Source organism: Mytilus edulis, chromosome 14, assembly GCF_963676685.1.
Source record: "Mytilus edulis chromosome 14, xbMytEdul2.2, whole genome shotgun sequence".
Classification (NCBI taxonomy): Eukaryota; Metazoa; Mollusca; class Bivalvia; order Mytilida; family Mytilidae; genus Mytilus; species Mytilus edulis.
Window position 1 is genome coordinate 69,527,856 of NC_092357.1, and position 23,299 is coordinate 69,551,154.

Genomic DNA, 23,299 nt, shown 5'->3' on the forward strand with positions numbered 1-23,299 from the left:
ATCATGTTTATGTTGCTTAAAATAAACCTTACGTCCGCTAGTCTAAAAATAGTATTTTAATGTACGTTAGAAAGACAGCAATTAAAACATTAAAACGAATATTCTAATTTTCTCATTAATATTGTGTATTTAATAAAAAAAATTGTAAATAAATATTTGTTAAAGTCTAATCATCACATCGTGGATTCTTTTGTTTAACTGGTACACCATGAACACGGTTGGCAATTTCCCCGAAGTTGATTTAACATTTTTAAAAACGGAGATTTCAACATTCTAAATTAAGAAACCAATCGTTTATCATGTTTATATAGTCTATTAAGTGGATTTTGTGGGGGGAATTCTTTTATTGCACTATGGTAGTCTCGGGGGGGGGGGGGGGGGAGACACTTACTATATAATTAGTGGTAGGGATGAGCCGCTGGAATAGGTCACTTTTTCATGCTCTATGATCATGATGATGTATGAAAAGGGTGAGAAATTCAGATTAAATATATCGATATATAGGTTGATATTATCACTTGCCTGATTACATGTATATCATAACTGTCTGAAACTAATCAGATGTCTTTATTTATTTTTGATGTGGTTAAACAACAGTCGTATATGCATCAGTTATTTGTCAAACCAATTAAACTCTATTTATTCTGATGTGGTATCAGTGATGCAGGTGATAGATGCAATAAATCCGACCATTTTAACATTTGCACCTAATTAAGATTCAAGGGTTTGTATGAAACATGATAACAATTATTTAAAGAAATTACATTGTCTCAGCGTAGGGAATGACAAAGTAGCTTTTTATCATTTTTTAATTATAATTAAACATGTTATAATCTGTAAAAGTGTTACTATCTTGGACCAAATATCTGGGGTGATACTATATCTATCTGACAAAACATCTTTTATTGTAATTTGAAATTGAAATTTCTTCATAATGAAAGAAGAAGAAAGTGTTTAAAATATGACGAATTTATTTAAAAGAAGGTGATATTATTGCGACTACGTGGCTTCTAAACAAAAACGCGATGATGAGCTAGACGAACAAATCTATATACTTATGCACCAGAAGATGAAAAATATTCAAATATATCTATAGGTCTGTGTTTTGTTAATTGATATATGACAAGGTATATATTTTTGATAAACAAAATATATGAAAAGGGTGGGGTGCTTGATGTCTCAGCTGCTCACCCTACCAAAAAAAGTTTGAAGGCTTTGAGCGTTCCTTATCAAGGTATATCCAGAGAAGCGCATCGGACGCAATAACAATTAAGGTGTTTGCAATAATTTACATAAACCATACAATGTCTGGCAATATATAATTCACATTCCATTTTTTTCTAACCCTTGTTAAAATCAATTTTATGTTTTAAACAATGTTGTGATTTTCTGTACAAACGTTTCGGGTTGGATCCTTTGTATTTTTCCCTATTGTAGAAGAGGTTCCTTCATTTCTGTATTTTGTTAAATTTGTTATGCCCTTTTTCTCTAGTATTTATAATTTTCTGCTCCTTATTCTCCCTTCTTTATATTCTAGCAAATTACTTTTCTCTTTAATTTTATCTTGTGGTCCTTTTTGTCCTTTTCTTTATATGTTTTGCCCATTGTTCTTTATTCTGTAAACCCCAATTAGCACCCTCTTGTAAAGGTTGTAAATATATTTACATATGATCCACTAGTGGCTTCTTACTTAATTTTTATTACAACAGAAGATCACCGAATGAACAATGAAATGATTCATGCTTTTCTTTAAAAATGTCCTGTACCAAGTCAGGAATATGGCCATTGTTATATTATAGTTCGTTTCTATATGTGTTACATTTTAACGTTGCGTCGTTTGTTTTCTCTTATTTTTGAATGTAAATTCACATTGCGATAAGACGTGTCACGGTACTTGTCTATCCCAAATTCATGTATTTGGTTTTGATGTTATATTTGTTATTCTTGTGGGATTTTGTCTGTTGCTTGGTCCGTTTCTGTGTGTGTTACATTGTAGTGTTGTGTCGTTGTTCTCCTCTTATATTTAATGCGTTTCCCTCAGTTTAAGTTTGTTACCCCGATTTTGTTTTTTGTCCATGGATTTATGAGTTTGAACATCGGTATACTACTGTTGCATTATTAATGTTGACTGTATAGCTAACAGTAATAATGTGAGGTCTTTAAACTTTGGTTTAATATACAATATTAAAAGATTTTATTCATTTATACTTTTACTAACTGGTACTTCTGTGTTGACATCAATTACCATTGATATGGTAATTATCATAAATCTATACCTGTTGACAAAAGGTTTTCTACCTCGGGAATAGATGACATTGGCTGTATTTTGAATTTTTGGTACTCAATTTCTTCAACTATATGTAATTAATTTGATCTTTTGAACTCTTTTATTCGAGAGTCACTAATGAGTCTTTGTAGACGAATATACTTCTTGTGCAAGTACAAATTTTCAATCCTGGTATATATGGTGAGTTTATTTTCTGCCAACATTTTTCAGCACCTATGCTTATAAAATTGGCAATCAGTACAGAACTTCAGGAAAGTTCAGAGAAGAAGATATTTCTTCTGAAGCTGGCTTAATGATTCAAAAAGTCCTCTGACAGAGTGAATTACCAAAAACGTCAAAAGTCACTTGAAATCTTTCAGTCAATTTCAGACCTATTCACTGGCTATTGTATTACCTCTGACAATTAGTTATAAATCGATAACTGTGTCACAAACCAAAGCCGAGGGAAACAGACCAGCTATATGAGGGAAACAAATGAACACTTAACTGCTACAAAAAACATACATAGCTAAGAAACATACTGTATTGCCTGATAAGCTATGAAACATTAAAAGATTGACTGCCAGCCAAATATCTGAACAGAATTGAATTAACAACAAAAATATCTGGAAAAAAAACCTCAAAACAAGACAACATTTATAGGATCAGACTTTGCAGATATTGTTGCGGTCGAGGTCAAAAAGCCAGTTAAAAAATATGGTTTTTTACTAGTGCCCTTTGGTAAATTATATATATATAAAAGGGAGACAGCTCTGGAAAATTAGTAAGTACAAATGATAAAGTAATAATCTTGCTCATATAATATGTTTTTAATTTTCATCCATAAATCTAACGGAATTTGCAAAGATACAATTAGCAAATGATTAGCACTGATATCTGTGTTTTAGACAAACTTGTGATAAATAACATAAATAATGAACAGCACAGGCAAAATCAAATGTCTTATCAAAACAATGCTTTAAAAAGATAAATAAATATATATTTAGTACAATACGTTTCTGCAAACTTTTACATGATATAGTAAAAAGATGAACATAAATGTTTATAAAGCTTTAATATAGACATGATCAATGGAACAATATTTATAAACTTCAATTTTCAAAAAGAAGAAGAAAATGAGATAAAGAGAGTATTCGTTCTAATGCATATGTAAACAAGGCTTAAAAATAGGTAGATATATGGTAGAATGCAAGGCTGTTTCTGTTTTGAGCCAAAATCAATTGAAATTTCAGACAATGAACAATTATTCTCTTACAACTAATCCAAAATGAAACATTTTGCCTAAATACCATCAATTATGAATTAAAAGGTGATAATGAAAATTTGTATTCTGTATTGACCATTTAAATAAAACTCTTAAGAAATGCATTGCCAACATCATAAACATATAATAATTATAAAAAGATGGAATTACTTCCTCATCAATTAATATTGAATAATTAATAGCTTAACTTTCTTTCAATTACCCACAATTCTTCAGATTTTCAAATGCTGAATTATCAAACTACTTAGTTCATCATATAGCTATTTACAAAAAATATATTATTCAATAATCTGTAATAATTGAACAAAAATGTCTTGCTAGAGGGGAAGATGGACCTTTTTGGGGACATTGGGATTGGGCATTTATTTTTGTAGGAATTTTAAATATAAATTAGAAGGGACTCTGGAAATGATCATTTGTTTTTTAAGGATACAGGAAAAATACTTTATTCTTTCAAGAACTCTAGCTATATATATAGATTAAGGTGGTACCGAACACTTTCACTAAAATTAATTTGGCTCGTTTAATTTCCATAAAATTTTGTCAAAGTATTTGACTTTAATAAAAATATAAAAATTTAAAATTTTTTGAACCAACCGTTTTGTCAGAAAAATTACTCCTGTTATATAGCAGTTTGAAAAACACTCATTTTGATCATTGGAAAGCTGTAATATTCCCTTAAGAACACAACGTCATTAAAACGTTCTGCTGGTTTTACCGAGTTATCTCCCTGTAGTGTTAGGTACCACCTTAAATATAAATTAGAAGGAACTCTGGAAATGATAATAAGTTTATCAGGATCCAGGGAAGAATAAATTATTCTTTCAAGAACTCTAGATTAAGAATTTTGTTTGGGAACTGAGAATAACATGCCCCATCCCCTATCTCCCTCTTGCTAATTCTTTCTCGTATAACATATATCCCTATTATTAGTTCCAAAGAATTAAAACTATAATAGAATTTTGATCAGCCATTCATCAACCCCAACATTATCTTTGTCAATTTCTTTTATTTCAATAACATTGTTGTAAAAAATGCATATGAATCTACATCTAAATCAATATTATAAAGTAATATCTCAAAATTTGCACTTTGAATATTCTTTGCCAGCTATGCAACTGAATTTACATATCTTTCATTTAAGGAATGACTGTAATATTTTTTCTGTCTATGAAGAAATGACATAAAAAATGTGGTGCACACTGAATAACGCGCGTAGCGGGTTATTTAATAGTGTGCACCACATTTTTTATGTTATTTCGAATAGACCGAAAAAATATTACAGTCATTTCTTATAATTTAATTCTAAATTCCATTTTAAACCGTAGAAAACCATGAAAAACATTGATGACGTCACGGTCACATGACTAAATTATGTCTATGGGCTCATAACAAAATAACGTCAGCCAATCAGAAGATGCGTTACATCCAAAATTAAATTATTTGAAAATCAATATAATGCACCAAATTTTAAACAATATCTTCCACAATATTATTTATCAAAATATGATCCGTTTCCTCAGTGTAAACATAGGTGCCGTAATCTGTATTTGAAAGCCCCATTTTCAATGTTTACAACAATTTGATTTATCGGAAGATGATTCTTTCATTAGAGCAAACATAGGTGCCAAAATCTGTTTGCATGCACTATTGTCAATATTTGCAAAAATATAATTTATCTGAATATGATTCTTTTCCTCAGTGTAAACATAGGAGCAGGAATCTGTTTGTATGCTCCATTGTCAATGTTTGCTGTAGCTCTACCAACCTCCTCATTCACTTTAATTAGAATACTCAACAAGTCGTGCCTAAAAATAAGATAAGTTTTTAGGAATCTTGATAAGTTATAGCTATATGAGAATAAAAGAATATGTGGGAAAAATTTCAAAGAAATAATTCTTAAAAAATATCTAAATAAAACAAGACAACCTGTCTTTCTTAGAGTCTAAATTTCTCAGCTGGGAAGATATGCTAATTTAATATCTATTTTATTGATGGTAATTTTTCTAGATTTTGTTTATTGTCATTTTTGTAGATTTTGTTTATTGTCAACTTTGCACATTTTATTTATTATTATTATTGTACATTTTCTTCATTGTAATTTTTGTACATTTTATTTATTGTCATTTTTGAAGATTTTATCTATTGTTATTTTCTTACATTTTCTTATCATTTTTGTAGATTTTATTGTCATTTTTATAGATTTTTCTGTCATTTTTGAAGATCATATTAATTGTCATTTTTTGTAATTTTTGTATTCATCCTTTTCACTGGTTACAGTTACTTCCTATCTATCATCAATTGCCAAAAGACAACAAAAGTCCGCAAATCAAAGTTAAATCAGATTCAATCCACCATTTTCTACATTTGAAAATGCCTGTACCAAGTCAGGAATATGACAGTTATGTTGTCCATTCGTTTGATGTGTTTTGTCATTTGATTTTGCCATTTGATTAGGGACATTACGATTGAATTTTCCTTGGAGTTCAGTATTTTTGTGATTTTACTTGTTACCTTCACCATGTTCATTGCAACCAGTTATGTTTACTAATTTGTAGATTTTGTTTATAGTCAGTTTTCTTTGTAGATCTCATATTGATCCTTTTCACTGGTTACAGTTACTACCTACCTATCATCAATTGCCCAAAGACAACAAAAGTCAGTAAATCTAAGTTAAATCATATTCCTATACTTACTGATAAGCATATTTATCCAGATTCTGAGAAAACTTATTGATATACCAATGAAATTGTTTAGAGAGACAAAACCACAAATTTTAACCCCACAAATATTAATGTTTCTACAGTATGTAGGAAATATTCTAATAATATAGTTCTAAAAAAATACCCAAAGAAAACATGAAGACATGTTGAATAATATAAATCTAAGTTGGATCATGTTCCTATACTTATTGGTAAGCATATTTATCCAGATTCTGAGATAACTTATTGATATACTACTTACTGATAAGCATATTTATCCAGATTCTGTGATAACTTATTGATATACCAGCTCCCCTGGGATCTACTTCTGTAGGACACATAGCCCGGAACAGTAGCATATCCTAACAGGAAATCAGCTTCATCAGGGATTAACTCCCTTGGTCTGTCTTCTTCTGGTATACTTCCTCCAGCATCAGTTTCAATGGCATGCCCTAAAATAAAAGACTATGTTACATTTGTAATACAAAAGGAGTAGGTCCAGTAAGGACCGATTTTGGCCTCAAATTTCAGGTTCATCTGACAAAAGATTTTGACCACTTTTTAAACACTTACGTGTCTATTTTATTTGAATTAATTAGTTTATGTGAAAGATTTTAACAGACTTAGTCAATAAAAACAATCCGATTCAAGCTCAAATATGAAAAATCTACCTAATATGCCGAAAAATGTCACTTTTCAGATGGTTTTTGGTAAAAATGAAAGTGGCCGCATCCGTGTTCATCCTCAACCTTTAAATATGTTATGTATTATCATAAAATACAACTTACATTTCAATATTAAGGATGAACACGAATGCGGCCACTTTCGTTTTACACGAAAACCGTCTAAAATTTAACTAAAATGCTAGAATTATGAGGATTTCAGTAATTTAGCATGACTTAATGGTGCTAGTACCGGATATATGTGCATTATATTGTCAAAAACAGCCCATATTTATGTAGCAGAAGCATTCTACTGTCCAATAAATAACTAAAGGTTTACATTTTAACAATTTTGTAAAACTGCTAAATTTTGGGGCCAAAAAGGGGTCTTACTGAACCTATTCCTTTGGGGTTTCAAATTCGAAACTAAGTGATTTTTGTGAGCAATTTATTTTCGGGACTCTTGCGAGTAGAAAAATATTGTGAATATAATTCATAGCGAATATGTAAAACTCTGATTATTTCTCACTTACCTATATCAAGTAAATTCAAGAATTACAAAATTAAATCACCGCGAAATGGGCTAGAAACTGCTCAACACAAATAAAGTATCTGTGAAATATTGTTGTGAAGCATGATCAAATTCATGTAATGTCTTCAAGTAAATACATGACAGTTCTTGGTTAAATAACTTCAAATTATGTTTTTCAACATTTTGAAAGCTTCCAAATGCACAATTATATTGCACAAATGTGCACATGCTGAGTAACGTACTAAATACTTGTTTGTTTAAATAGATTATTTATTAATAAAATTATTAAGATACATTGAAACCAATATTTTTTTCATAGTCATATAATTTTTAATAATGAGAAGAAAACCATGTACCAATTTTCATGCATTTCACGATACAGATGAGCCAAATTTGAAATGGTCAACCAATTGCAAATGTTCTTTAGGTTTGTATATATATGCAGTCTTTTTCAAAACCACAAAATCAAATATCCACGAAAATGAAACAATATCAAATAGATTTATAGATGTCTGGTATTTCATAGCTATATATAGTTTACCTGCCAAGCCAACAAGTAAATATAATTTGTCAATTAACCTGTATGTAATAACTATTTTGGTGAGGGATATTCAATTAGGCTTGTCTTTATTTCTCCTCTTAAAAAAGAATGCAAAACCTTCATTTTTTTTTATAAATATATTAATGTGGCAGATCTACATTTAACTTCTGCTTCAGACCTACACCAGTTGGTCAAAAATAAATATTATATATTATGACTGGCAAAATATGGTGTAAACAAGCATGTATATATAGAATAATAAGTAGTTTTGTGTTTGATACTGACTATATCATGAAGAATATCTAGACGAGCCCGTTAGGGCGAGTTAAGATATTCTACATGATATAGTCAGTATCAAAAACGAAACTACCTATTATTCTGTTTATCGGTAATTATGACGTCACACAATGTATTGCCTAATATTTTCAGTGATACAGCCAGTACGTTGATACTTGAAAATACTAGGCAGTAAGATCAAAGGGAAAATATACTAATTACCGATAAGATGTAATATTAATATCAATTTTAAGACCCATTGTTTCCCTCTTATTATTAATTCTTTTCAAAAACAAAAGAGCATTTTAGAATAGTTTAATTTTGGAAGTAACACGTCTTTTGATTGGCTGACGTTATTTTGTTATCAGCCCATAGACATAATTTAGTCATGTGACAGTGACGTCGTCAAGGTTTTTTCATGGTTTTATATGGTTTAAAATGGAATTTAGAATTAAATTATAAGAAATGACTGTAATATTTTTTCTGATATTTGAAATAACATAAAAAATGTGATGCAGACTGTTAAATAACCCGTTACGTGAATTATTCATTGTGCACTAAATTTTTTATGTCATTTCTTCATAGACAGAAAAAATATTACAGTCATTCCTTAAATAGATATTACTGCTCCACAGGTGATTTAATTTCACCAGAATTCACACTTAAGGGATAGCAGTACTGTAGTTGAATAGTTGCCACCGTCAATTGTAGATTTGACGGTCACAAATGCAGTTTTACTGGCGACACAAACGGGAGACAGTAAAACGGATATTTGAGACTGTCAAACCAAAATTGGTGGTGGCAACTCTTCAACTACAGTACTGTTATTTCGATTCTAATGCATTACAAAAAAAAATGATACGTTAACATATGGTTAAAGATTGAAAAAAATGTACAAATTTGACATACAAACAAATTCTGTGAAACTTCATGAATGATTTTTGCGCAAAGACGTAATGGCTAATGAAAACTTACAAACTGGAGGTTAAAACATTACCTTTACGATTCAAATTGGGATAAACTTACATTAAAATGGGAAATTCGAGGTAGGTGTTATTTTATTTTTCGTTAATATTGTAGTAATCAAACATTTGTTTATCCATCAATTCAAAATGGAGGGTCCCTCCTTAGTTAAGCCTGGTCAACTGTGGATTTGACGCCAACTTTAAGCCGATGAAAAAAAATGTTACATAAAAATTGCATTAGAATTTTTAAAATTATACCTTCTTGTTTTTCTCTTCCTTGACAAGCTTGAATAAAAAACAACTTTGGTTTTCCTGCCAATGACGGACATCTTCTACCAGAAAAACAGCTGGTTAACTGATTAATTCTTACTATACGTCCATCAGCTCCATAAACATGACCTAGCACTCCATGTGTCAGTATTGACACTACAAGACAATCATACTTTGAATGGTCTTCAAAGCCTGTTTCCACCATGATCTGAGTCATACGTGTTGAGTCCACATCATTGAACAAACGTACTTCAAAATCCAACTTCCTCCAAATGTAATCAAGTTTCTCTAAAAAAAGGAAATATTTATATAATCAAATATGGCTTGATACAAGTTATCAACATATTTTGTCAATATAATGAAATCTGATGCAACTGTCATATAAGTGAAATGTTCAGCTAGCTATAAAACCAGGTTTAATCAACCATTTTCTACATCAGAAAATGCCTGTACCTTGTCAGGAATATGACAGTTGTTATCCATTTTTGCCATTTGATTATGGACTTTCCATTTTGAATTTTTTTCCGAGTTCAGTGTTTATATGATTTTACTTTTATAAGAGTAACACAACATTCCCAATGGGTGTCTTTGTCAAGAAATAAAATTTCCTTTACACTATAAGTTCAAAATGGAAAAGATATTCTTGAGTACTATTTCTGCTGGAAGAAATATTACAATACATCATGTACATGTATATGTTCCGTATGGAATAAATGGTATAGAATATTTTGAATTTAAAAAAAAATCAAAATGCAAGTTTAAATTATTGGGATTATAACCCTGTCACATTTTTCGCAATAATAAAAACAACACAATAATTTCTGAATTTACAGTACTTCTATCAAAAATGTATTGACGTGTCTTTTCACATTACAAATATAACACTAATGTAATATAAAAAGAGGTACAGAATATTTGGTTTATTAATTTATCGCTATTTAGTGCATTTTTCTTTTGATCTTTTTTGTGATAACTTTCATATCATGCTCCTCGCTTGAGATGGAAAAATTATCGCTAGAAACTAAGGAGGCCACATGGCGTTGCTGATGAAATTGACATGAAATTGACATGTCTTCATAGGTAAAATAGCGATAAACAGATTATCATTAGTCATCTCAACTCGATTGCTTTTCTCACTTTTCTGTACCAGCTCAAGCGAGAAAATCAATATCGTTGAGATGATCAACGATAATCTATAAATATCGCTTGATTGTTAAAAACACAACTTTATTCCACCAGAAACAAAATAGCCATTGCAACACAAAGGTAACAGATAACATCTAAATCTTGGTCATGTTGGTTAATAAGATGCTTCTTATTTCCAGACACAACTTAAAGACTTAACAGCCTATTAAGCTAAGCATAAGCGCATAAGCTAACGCAGATTGATTGTTACATGAAAGCTCTATACATGCTATATGCATTGTGTCCAGCACGGCAAAATGTGGCATATACGAACGTCCCATTTTGCGTATCTCACGGATTTCAATACGATGTACGCGTCCAAATGTGTTTAATAAAAAAAGAATAATATACAGCAGTCTACTTGAAAAATTAAGTAGAAATCAAACAAAAAATTAAAAAACGCATAAGAATTACGCTTTGAATTTTGAATTTTTGTAAATTGCACAATTTAGCACAAGTAGTTTCAATCTACGGGCACCAATTTTGACTTTTTAAACTAACTGATTCCCGTAAAATATTGTTCCATCTTGTAATGAAGTTCAATTTTATGTATACTGCTAAATAATCAAAGTATTAAGAAGTCAATATTTGAATGTGATTTATAAAAATCAAAATCTAAGGTGTGTAACACAGAACTTTTCTTTGCTAACTTATAAGAAAAAAATTCCTCCGAATATTTTTTTTTTAAGAAGCTACAATGACCGGAAAGATTGAAAACAAATTTTAATACCATAGGTGGATCCAGGGGGCCGGGGGACCACCCCTCCTTTTATGTGGGGAAACATTTGGTTGTTTATATAGGGAATCACTGATGGATGACTTATTTGAAAGATAACACATAGCACTTTCTTTCTTGAAATTCCTAAGAAGAAATCACTGGTAGATATTTTTTGATACTGGAAACATTTTTCATTCTTATGTATTATTTTTGGCGGGAATGAAATAAATCATACTTTTTAAAATCAAACCACCCAGAATCTTTAACTCTATAATCTTAAATTGATATTAACAAATCTACTGATTAATATAAAAAAAAAAGAATTTTACATGTAAGTTTGCATTGGTAGGTATAACATGTTTATTGGATTATCAAAAATTATAAACAATAACCAAATCATGTTCATATTGCCGAAACACACAAAACTTGGGTTGCTATAGTGAAGAAACGAAGGCAGTGACCCCCAATTTTTTTTATCATATTTTATTCTTAAAATCATGAAATACCTTCAGTCAAAATTTTAAGAAAAAATTACTGGTAGAAATTAATAGGCTGTTTAGTCTTTAAATAGTTTATTGACTCCAAAAGAGTTTTCTCCCTTGTATGCAATGTACTTTATAGATTATATTTACCTGCGTCTTTTTCTGTACCAGTTCTTGCTGGCATCTCCTTGCTTTGTGGATCATTTCTGATCTTATGGAAATGCTGGTTGTTTATTATTATGGCTAAACCTAAAAATAGATATTATTTTTAGTATAAATTGTTGGTAAAAATATACACTCTTATCTGTATTTTTTTTAAAAACATATATATTACATGCATTATTGTTGCTAAAACATAAATTACAATAATGAAATTTTTTTGAGAATATCCAACATTATAATAAAGAACAGTAGACCTACCAACTGCAGTGGGGGTTTTAGTGCTTGACCAGATTTTATTTTTACTGCGTTTCTTTATGCACTATTTTTTACTCTTTAAATAGTCTCATATCGCTTCTTTTTTTCTATTGGTATACTGATGATGAGCTAATAAGCCTTGATTTCTTTTATATGAATGATTTTTGTACTTTAGATGGCAAAATAACTTTAGAATAGAGAAAAATAAAGGATACAAAATGAAAATACTTAAAACATATTGATGGAACAATTAAGTCTTTTTAAATTAACGCTAAAAAATAATTTACATGGAATATGTGCTTCTTATATTTATCATACAATGAAAAACAGTTTAGATCTTTTTGAGGAACACTTTTCATGTAGAAACTCTGTTATATAATGCAACAGTATGTATTGAATTCAGAATGTGAATTTACAGTAACAAAATGTTGACCTCTACGAGAGCATGATATTTAATAATCCACATACCTCTACATATTTGCATTTACCCTTGAACTATAAACATGATAAATTGAACATATGTAGGTATATTTAGACAATTATGATGTGGATGCAGTAGAATGTGGTATAAATATATGCCCTTATATTTTACAATTATGGGTTGTTAGCCTGTGAAAGTTGTCTCATACGCACTCATACCACATCTTCTTATTTCTTCTTTTTATACATCTCCTTACCCCCATTTAAAACTAAGCCATTCAAAAATTCAAGAAAAAAAATTCAACTATCCAAATATTAAGCTCTACCAACCTCTAGGTCTGGCATTCATCTTATAGAAAGGCATAGCAGAATCATCAATTGCGACAGCCTCCATTTGCCGGACAATGACTTCATCTTGTCGATTTTGTTGTCGCATGCTCTGGTTAATTAGAGGATTCAAACCTGAAAAAATAATTTTTAATCATCAAATTAAAATAATTCCTGAAATAAAATTGAGAATAAAATGGTGAATATATGTCAAAGAGACAACAACCTGGCCGAAGGGCAGATAACAGCCAAAGGCCACCAATGGGTCTTCAACGCAGCAAGAAAATCTAGCACCCAGAGGTGGGCCTTAATAAATGGGGAATGTGTCAAAAAGACAACAACCCAAACATAGAGCAGAAATTAAGTATAAATACCAGGATTCATTGATTGTTCGATTGTTTTGTTTTTGTTTAATGCTATTTTTATCCATGTTGGTTTAAATGGTTTATACTGTAAACCAACTTAGTTTTATGAGCGATTTATTTTCATATCTATCTCGAGTTGAAAATCAAAGTGAAAATAAATCATGGCAAATATTTAAAACTATGATCTGCCAATTATATGAATACACAAAAAAACCAAAAAATCATGAAATCAATATAAATTGCCTCATGTGGGCTTAAAAAGGCTTAATGGGCTTTGCTCATTGTTGAAGGCCGTACCGTGACCTATAGTTGTTAATGTCTGTGTCATTTTGGTCTTTTGTGGATAGTTGTCTCATTGGCAATCATACCACATCTTCTTTCTTATATTAACACGGAAATAAATTATCTGCAAAAGTAAGCTGGTTCCCAGTTTATCATATAGTAATGTGTCTGTCTCAAGTATGGAACCTTGTCTAAGCTTATAATCATAGAAACCTATCATAAAGGACACCTGTTTAGCCTGTTAACTCACTACTTACTTGGACCAACTTGTGCTCCTGAATTTGACTGATTGATAGGGGGTGTGGCTGCTCTGAAATCTGTGTCTTCATTTCCTTGAGACACTCTAGCCTCTCCTGTAATCACATAAAATTACAGATAAATACATTTAGGCGAGTCATTTACAAGTTTTCAAATATCAAATATAAAAAGAACAAGAATGTGTCCTCAGTACACGAATGCCCCACTCGCACTATCATTTTCCATGTTCAGTGGACCATGAAATTGGGGTAAAAACTCTAATTTGGCATTAAAATTAGAAAGATCATATCATAGGGGACATGTGTACTAAGTTTGAAGTCGATTGGACTTAAACTTCTTCAAAAACTACCTTGACCAAAAACTTTAACCTGAAGCGGGACAGACGGACGAACGAACGGACAGACGGACGGACGAACGAACAGACGGACAGACGGACGGACGCACAGACCAGAAAACATAATGCCCCTCTACTATCGTAGGTGGGGCATAAAAATATAAATCAAGGTGACAAACAATAACAGAGGTACTGTGGATTATCTGGATTATTTCGTGATTTCATCATTTGTTTAAAAAAGAAACTATAAATTTGTACTTTTCCTTTAACATTAATGAATCAACAGTGTACCAAGTCAGGAATAGGAAAACTTTTATAAGGCTTAAATAAAAATATTGTTTGTTTGCAGTTTACCGACTGACCCTTGAAAATCCTCCCGACTGTGAAAATTTTATTGCTTTAAATTTGAAGAAATGTTTTTTAATACTTCTATTGACGCGATCCGGAACTTTGGGTCCTTTCCGGAAATGATTTAAAGTCTGGGTCAGTTACGCATTTCAAGTTCGGTTTTTCTTAGCTTCCCGTCAAGCGTTCATGTGACCATTTAATGATAAAGCACATGGAAATTGTTTACAGGTATCCATGAAGTCACGGAGGAGTACTTTACGCTGTCGTCTCGTGTCAATTTTAAGACAAATAACAAACAAAAAAGTTTAATAGTAAACTGTTTATACAGATTCAGGCACATGTAATGATGTGTGATGATATCATTGACAAAGATGCAGCAGATATTCATAACTGACACGATAACCATTCTGTCTCAAACAAATCGGGTACAGAATCTGTGGAGCCTGACTTTATGGAACCAATTTCAGTGGTTAAATAATTCGACAGCAGCTTGAAGTATGGCATATTTTCTACAAATCGTTGTGAAGACGACAAAGATGAAACCACTCCTCCGTGACTTACATCTTCATGGATATCTGTAAACACGCCTGTACGGAGGAAGGGCTCATTTGAAATGTTAATGGATATAGATCATGCCAAATCAATAAGAAGCAACCCTAACTACACAAAGATTCTTTGGTTTTCATTAAAGCCTGGCAAAATTATAACCTTATCACATATAATTAAATATTGTTAGAAATATGAAAACAGTCGAATGTCTTAATACTTTTTTTTCAAGTTGCCTTTTTTTCAATTGAGGAAGATTCAATGGTTATTTTTTTTTTTATTAGAAATACACTCTTTAATACATTGTCTTATAAATCTTTAATATCTACATTTTTCTGATGAAAATACTCTACTCATGAAAACATTCTAGTCAAGAAGCATACATGTCTGAATATATTTCTTTAAAACAGTTCTAGTCATAATGACATTCCTTGTTTATAAGTGTTCCAGTATTTAATAATTATACCATATTTTATGTCATAAATTGGATAATGACACTATGTTAAAGTTTTAGTTTTGGTTAAAAAGTTTTTTTATCTGAAAATGCCTGTTCATTTGATGTTGGTTTTCAGCATGTCCAGTGTTTGTTGTTTTAAAATGTTTTTTTTTCTTCACAAGAAACTTGGTTTAGTGTAACTGCTTGTTTAAACTGTATTTTGGCTGATAAAATAAAATATTTTTCCTACCTACCGACCCTTCAATCTGAAGGTACAGTCGGAAAACTGCAAACAAACATATTTTTAAGGTTGGCCTAAGGGACTTCCCTTCTTTTTCTTTTTTTTATTGATGTTCAGTATTTTTTCTATTTAACTTTATACCAAAAACATACCTGATGAGACATTAAAATTCTCCTCTTGATTCCCACTTCCTTCTGACAGTGCAGCAAGATTCTCAGATCCTGTAATGAAATACCAAGTAATTGGTTCAGTACTGCCGTGTTTTCATGAAGCAAATGCATGATTTGGTCAAAATTGTAAAGATTAACATGATTAATGAGAAAAATCAATAAATCAAAGAAAAATACCAAGAAATGCATGAAAATGTATCATGCTAGTTGAGAGATACCTGAACAGCCAACCAAATATGTGTACTAGGTAAAAAATAATAATATTTGCAAGCTATATCTTTACTCTTTCTTTATACAAACATGACAAAATGTAGAAACTAAAAAGACATGTTAAGAAGAAGAAGATATTACTGTTACCATCAAAAATCAAAACCAAAACGAAAATTAATCTCTTTCAGCATGTTCAGATGGCTATAAGTGTTGAGACAATCTAGCTAAAGGTGCTCAAAACAAAAGGTTAATGAAATTATTAAGTTGAAAAATTTTGAACTTTGTTAAAGGGGAGTAACTCAAAATAAAATCAATCTGTTGAAATTTAGTGTAAAGACCTTTTTTCTTTGTTGAAGTAAATAAGGCATGGTTTTCATGATTTTAAAAATGTGTGATAAGGAGTCAATTACAAAACCATGAGCAGCTGATTATGGCTAAAATTTGAATCTCATTGTGTAGTGTAATTTTTAATTCTTTTGTACACCATTGTACACAAGTAGAATGTATGAACCTTACAATGTCAAAAAATCAAATACTGAAATAGCTTCTAAACAAGTGTAGAAATATACATATGTATGTATATCCTTAGGAGTCTGTACAATAGACCACTTTGGAGTTCATCCGTCACTGGAAAAAAATCGTCAATTAAAATGATACTGCCTTTATGACGTCATTTCCCAGATAGAGGGGATCGCCTACAGGTATCCGTGCACTATTAACATTCATCAAGTGTCTTGCGATCGTCATTGTGCAGGATAAACTAGAAATAATGTTTGTTTTGAAAGTACTTAATCACAATTTCCTAATGACAGCAGTGCTGATTGTCAATTATGAGAATTTAATTTGCCAAATAATTCGTGCAAAATAGAATTATAGTTTTCCAACCACTTGCTCAAAATTGGAACGGAAGTGATGATGCCCCTAAACGCACAAAACCAGAGTTTTTGATGGGAATGCATCGAACTTGAAAGTTGTCTTTTGAACAACGATTTCTAACTCTAAATGAACATCGGTTAGTTTGAATAATCATTTATGAAAAATACAATGTCTACATGTACATGTAGATTTTTTAGTTTCTTTTGGCACTCAGTATTTAATTTTTTAATCATTGAACTCAATATTCTGTCATTTTTTCATATCAGTTTAAAATTTTACTTTTAGCGAGCAAAATATATCATACCTTGTACAAACTCAGATTCTGGTTCGCGACTGAGTCGAACATATTCTTCAATGGCATCTGTGAATCCTAATTTTCGAAAAGCATCTAAGAGACCATCTGCAGTTGGACTGGTTCCTATTCTTCTTCTCTGTTCAATAAACCAGTGTCTCAGGAAGCCGTGAACTCTCAGCACATTTGTTGGATTTGCCTGCATTATTTGAGTTGTCTGGTCATAATCAATCATCAATGCTGAAGCCAGTAAAGTACAATCATCTCTTCTTGCTATGACTTCTGAAAGCTCAACCAGTTTACTTTCAGTTATTGAAAGTGGTATATCTAATAAATATAAACAAATATCAAGTCACATATGTGTATATAGGAATTTTTACGTAAACTAAAATTCTTATTATTTTTTTAGTTCTACAAAGATCTTGCAAACATTTCATGGAAATAATTTCAAAAGCCATATTTCCGTGAATATTGCAGTCCAAAATGAAAATCAAATTTAATCAGTAACTCACCATGATCAATTTACAAATAAAATCTTTAATTTGGGTCATTTTATTAAGAAAATAGTATGTATATGAGCTGTGTCGGATAGAAATTGACCTTATGCAATTGCTCGTATACATATGCATGTACATGTAAAAATGACCAGAAAACATAATACCCATAAATGGAGCATAAAAACTCACCTTAGATGCCAGGATAACAATCTAATACACCATACATGCATGCTTTTGTTTACGAACATGAGGAAAGACTCATCAGTGACACCCAATTAAAAAAAAAGTTAAAGGCCAAATATTAAAGAACAAGATTGAATAGCTTTGGGGTCTCAAACTTCCAAAAGTTTTTTCCAAATAAAATTGAGAATGGAAATAGGGAATACGAAATTGTATTTATTGTACCTCCTGAACTTATTTCTTGTGAACTTCTGTCTGACAACGACACAGTTCCTGCTGTTAACCCACTGTCTCCAGGGGATTGCTCCTCTGTAATGACATCATTACGATGTACAAGATGATTGACTGGAACCTCACTACTTATTCCAGTTCTAAAAAAAAGTGAAGGTTCAGTTGGTGTCTGGTTCCCAACACCTCTTATAGATGGGTGGTTACCAGGTGATGGCTGTTCTTGCTGTGAACCCAAATTTACTGGATTCTCTTGGAGACTTGGAACAACTCTAGATCTGTCATTTTCTCTGTCTTCCATTTTTAATCTTTTACGCATATATTCATGCATATAAGGATCTGTTCTACTATGTTTGTTTTGACCTTGACCTTGAATGTCTACTGTTCCTGGCTGACTCTGATTAACACCTTGAATGTCATTTATGCTTCTATTAACACTTGCAGTTGAATTTTGGAATTCTTCTAAATGTAAAGGTAACTGGTTGCCTGTAAATTGTACTGAACGCTCAGTAGCTTGTGAAGGTCTCTGTTGTTCTACTGTATTAGCTTGAGGTATTTGTCCTTCACCTTGGTATTCTGGTTCCATTGCTATTTCAACTGTTCTGGGTACCTGTCCTTCTTCTACTGGTCCATACCCTATCTCTGTATTTCCTCCTGTAGGTTGAGCTCCTAGCAAAACAAAATGCAAATTATAGCTTAGCTTAATAAAACTTTCCATTCACCATGTCTAGTTTTGCGGTAAGATAATTTATATTACATGTACTGATGGTTTTGGATGTGTGATGCCATCGCCTAGGGTAAGACATGAAAAAGAGTAATAATCATGATAAGTGTAAACTCAAAAATTATAGCAAGTTTTTTTATGATAGCAAAGAATGCGACTAGGTGAGTATGGCAATAAAAATATCTTGCATTCTGATATCTTATACATATATATCTGTATTCAGATTTCTAATTAAATCGCAAATACAAATGTAATAACCTCCCATAGTTTTTCATTCTTTAAAAATTGCAATATCAAAACAGTTGTTTTTTATGCTGTGCATGTTGTGTTTAATTTAGAAAAAGGGCCTTAAAAATTAAAGCTATACAAAACTGACAGACAAATTTCCAGTCCCTTATATATTTTGACAAGCTGTGGTACCTTGATAGGCTCTGACTTTGGTCATTAAATCTCCTCGATCCATCATCTTCAACAATTTGTACAATACGTCAACATTAAGGGGAGATAAATCCCCAGATCTCTCAAGCTGAATAAATACATCACAGATAGATTTAATTTTATCATGTTTAGATCTGGGAATTACTGACGACAAGGTGAAAAGAGCTGTCTTCAAGTCCGCAGTCTCCATTTCTTCAGCAATTTCAAACAGAAGTAATCTAAAATAGAATAAACAAACTTTTATATGAACAGTCAAGGATATATAACTCTATAGAGTTACCACACTTACATATACTATCATGGGTTGTCTACTCTTTGATTTCTTAAATTTTCTTAATCTGTGGTAACACATGTTTGTTATATATATGTAAAATAATGTCCCATTGAAACATGTAACAGACATACATGTACCTTCTTTAGATGAGTATAGTACATCTCATTTACCCCCAAACAGTAGTTGGCAGAGGGGTGTGTGTGTAATACACAACTACACACTGTTTTTTTTTTTATGTTATCACAGCTTTTGAATTGTTTATCATGATGTTTATAGTCCACAAAGACAAACACATGTTATTTGGTTTGCTGTCTCAAAGACATATAAAATGTAACCACACACCTCCTCTTATTAATTTTACCATTACTAAATTAAAGGTAATATAATTTTTTTATTTCAATACACAAATGATACAACATGATACAAGGAAGGACATGTCATCTGAACATATTATCATGATTATCAAGAGAATCTGAAAAGATATATAATAGAAAAAAAAAGAAAATGATATATTACCTGAAAGGTGAAAAATTAGAACGTCCACTTTCCACTCGATTCTTTACTTGTATTTGATTAAAACCCATTTTCCTGATTAAGTCAATTCGATGACATCTACACAAACTTTCCAACAGGTAATCCACTTCTCCTCGTGAAGTGTCAATTTTTCCGATTCTTTCAAGTTCGTTAAAGATTTGAATTCCATCTTTAATTTTTTCTAATGTTTTCTGTGCTATGTGATCTTGACAGAGGAATTTTAACGATTTTATATCGTCTGATTCTAGTTCACCGTCGATCGTAATTAATCCTCTTGTTAAGTCTGTCTGATTAATATTGTTATGATTTTGTAAAGATTCAAACTCAATCATTGTTTCTATTTTTTATGGTTTCACTTTAATCATTTAATTATCACATCGTCTACTTGTTTCTCTAATATAATTCTGAAAAATATATAAATGTATCAAAAATATAAAATAATGAAAATTAATCAAATGTATCATGTTAAAAAATATTCTGAAACTAGTAAAATTTTATCAACAATATGGTTAGTGATGGGGACCTTGGTGGCTAAGTGTTGAAGTAGTCATCATGGTCATACTACTGTATCACTAGCCTGCCAACACTCTTGCCGATCCTTTAAGTTGCAATATATACATGATATATAATTCTGAAAAATCTATGTTAAATGTATCAAAATATGTAATGTTGAAAATTAATCAAATGTATGATGTATTTTCTCAAACTAATAAACATGATAAATGTTATTAAGTCATTGTACATGATTGTAAGTATAAGGTTAATGATGGACATTCAAATAAGTTTCAGGAGGCCTCAGTCAATGTTGGTTGCGAACTTTTCCATGGTGTCTAAGCACATAGAGGTCTAACTATAATCACTAGACTGTCAAACCTGGTGTTATGAGTTCAAATCCCACACGGGGCATGTGCACTTGACTCCAATCGTAATTGACTAGGATTGTTTTCTTACATTTGTACCTAAGGACGGTGGTTTTCTCCTTGGACATGGTAGACTCAGACTTCCTCCACCAATAAAAAATGACCGCCTAGAAATAGCACCAGGCTTCTCGCTAAGGATTTTTGAAGGCGAGTCCAGGGACTCGTCATTTTTGGCCATGGTGAGTCCAACAGCAAGAAGATTATATTTTATTGCAATATAATGTAATATTTTATCCTCCATGGCCTAACAGAGCAATGAAATGACATTAAATTCAGATTACTTCTTAAACATTTGCTATAAAAATGATATCTTTGTTTAACTGTGTTCAGTTTATACAAAATATTACAATCTTGATGCATCTGTGGACTCACCAGTTTTGAAAATGGTGAGTCCAGACAGATTTTGATGAGTCCAGGACTCATGGACTCACCTTAGCGAGAACCCTGAATAGCACAATAGTCACTGACTAATAGTGTTGAAATTACAACAATCAATCAATCAATCAAATTGTAGCTACATTGAATAAATAAGTTCCAAAATATACCATTCATGCCATTGTACATGGTGTATACAATTTCTAAGTTTATATCTAATATGTCTCTTGTCAATCCTTTTAGTTGCAAATTACACCTGGTTTTACAGTTTGTTCTTCTGCTGCGATATCAACGCAGTCGCTGTATATTGTGCGATATCACTGCCGTCCCAGGTTCATTTAGGGCTGAGCGCTCATCCACATGTTTAACCCTGCAAACATCTTTATGTCGCTGTCTCAAGACAGGATCCTGAAGTACAGTCACAGGTTGTCACTGGTTCAGGTCTGTCATACACAAAGTATTTTTTTTCATGAATTGTTTGTTAAAAATTAGGATGTCTTGTTGGAATTGTTAAACATTTTTCCATGTGGTGTATGACCAAAACGACATAACCACCAAATGGATAAATGGCAAATTCTCTCTTAATCCTATTACTGTACACATTTTATGACAAATTGATTAAACAAAGACGACAAATCTGTTGAATTTCTACAGATTTCAATTCTTCGACTTGTCAAAAGAACGGGAAGTAACCACAGAAAACAGAAATGGGATTGACATTTATGTGTAAGTGTTATATGTAATAACATAAAATTTAATCTGAAACATAGCTACAAGAATGAAACTAGTTGTTCATATATAAGTTTCAACTTATTCAAGAAAATGTAATGGCTGTCTGTAACTTGTAAGTGTAACAAGTTTAGGGACTAATTAATTACCAGTTATTTATAGCGTTTCTCTCCCTCAGTTTTGTGTTAAAATAGCATACCAATCTTCCTGGTGTTTAGAAGTAAAAATGTGCAACACTGATAATCCTCTTATTCATACTTTCACAAGTTCAAGTTCAACTGGAAATTCTCCGCATTAAATCGGAGATCCCCTTATTCTAAAAATAGATTAATGAAAAAATCTTTGTGGTATCATGTACGTTTACTTGTATCACAATTTATCGTTCCTTTTCTGTAGTCTAGACTAACATACCATACTTTTAGTTATTTTACTCGACAATAAAATGTAATTTCAGCATAATTTTGTACATCTAACTATACTGTACTGTATTTCATCGAATTTGGGAATTTCTATTCTGAAAGTTTTATGTGAGAAAGTTTTCGACGGAAGTTGGATCCTTATACAATCTCATCCTCTTGTCTTGTCGTCCTTTTATTCACACACTCGCCATACATTGTTAATGAACACTGGACAGAGAGTAACAGGAAAAAAATAGCTTCGTGGTGCCAAGATTTTCCAGGTTATAGACTTTTTTCATTCATAAAGGCTAATGAACAGTTTCCTTAACTGTTTTAAAAATGATAGATGCAATAAAATGAAAATATTCAAAGATTTGTCTGTTACTACATATTTATATTGTATTGGTGACATACTTGTACAGTGTATCATAAATTTATGTCAGTTTTGGGGTGTTTTTTTAAATTTTTATTTCTATGGAGGTAGGGGGGATACACAGTTTTCATTTTGATTCCAGATGTATCAATTAGTTCAAGTTTGATTTATTTCAGTTTCAGATATCGATCACTATCATATACTAAAATAATTACATTAGATG

At 31.3% G+C, this 23,299-nt stretch overlaps 1 protein-coding gene across 3 annotated transcripts; it reads right to left on the reverse strand.

Moving 5' to 3' along the window:
• Positions 1 to 4,545: 4,545 nt before the first annotated feature.
• LOC139502658 (uncharacterized) lies at positions 4,546 to 22,849 on the reverse strand. Of its 3 annotated transcripts, none has more exons than XM_071292185.1 (12): positions 22,717 to 22,849; positions 20,264 to 20,685; positions 19,456 to 19,691; positions 18,309 to 18,980; positions 17,419 to 17,733; positions 16,011 to 16,079; positions 13,953 to 14,048; positions 13,052 to 13,183; positions 12,035 to 12,133; positions 9,488 to 9,787; positions 6,516 to 6,705; positions 4,546 to 5,359 (listed from the first exon to the last, which is right to left on the reverse strand). In XM_071292185.1, the coding sequence occupies exons 2-12, from the start codon at positions 20,611 to 20,613 to the stop codon at positions 5,227 to 5,229; spliced, it is 2,592 nt and encodes an 863-aa protein (XP_071148286.1). In that variant the 5' UTR covers positions 20,614 to 20,685; positions 22,717 to 22,849; the 3' UTR covers positions 4,546 to 5,226. The 3 variants fall into 3 exon arrangements, with proteins under 3 accessions (XP_071148286.1, XP_071148284.1, XP_071148285.1); XM_071292183.1 differs by having other exon boundaries at positions 22,455 to 22,849; XM_071292184.1 differs by lacking the exon at positions 22,717 to 22,849 and adding an exon at positions 22,505 to 22,629.
• Positions 22,850 to 23,299: the final 450 nt, after the last annotated feature.

Excerpts from the sequence above, each read along its gene's own strand:
- LOC139502658 (XM_071292185.1), bottom strand. The coding sequence starts at position 20,613 with ATGATTGAGTTTGAATCTTTACAAAATCATAACAATATTAATCAGACA. Across the intron at positions 17,734-18,308 it reads ACAAGAAATAAGTTCAGGAG|ATATACCACTTTCAATAACT; the intron begins GTACAATAAATA and ends TATATTTATTAG. Across the intron at positions 13,184-13,952 it reads AGGAGCACAAGTTGGTCCAA|GTTTGAATCCTCTAATTAAC; the intron begins GTAAGTAGTGAG and ends TTATTTTTTCAG.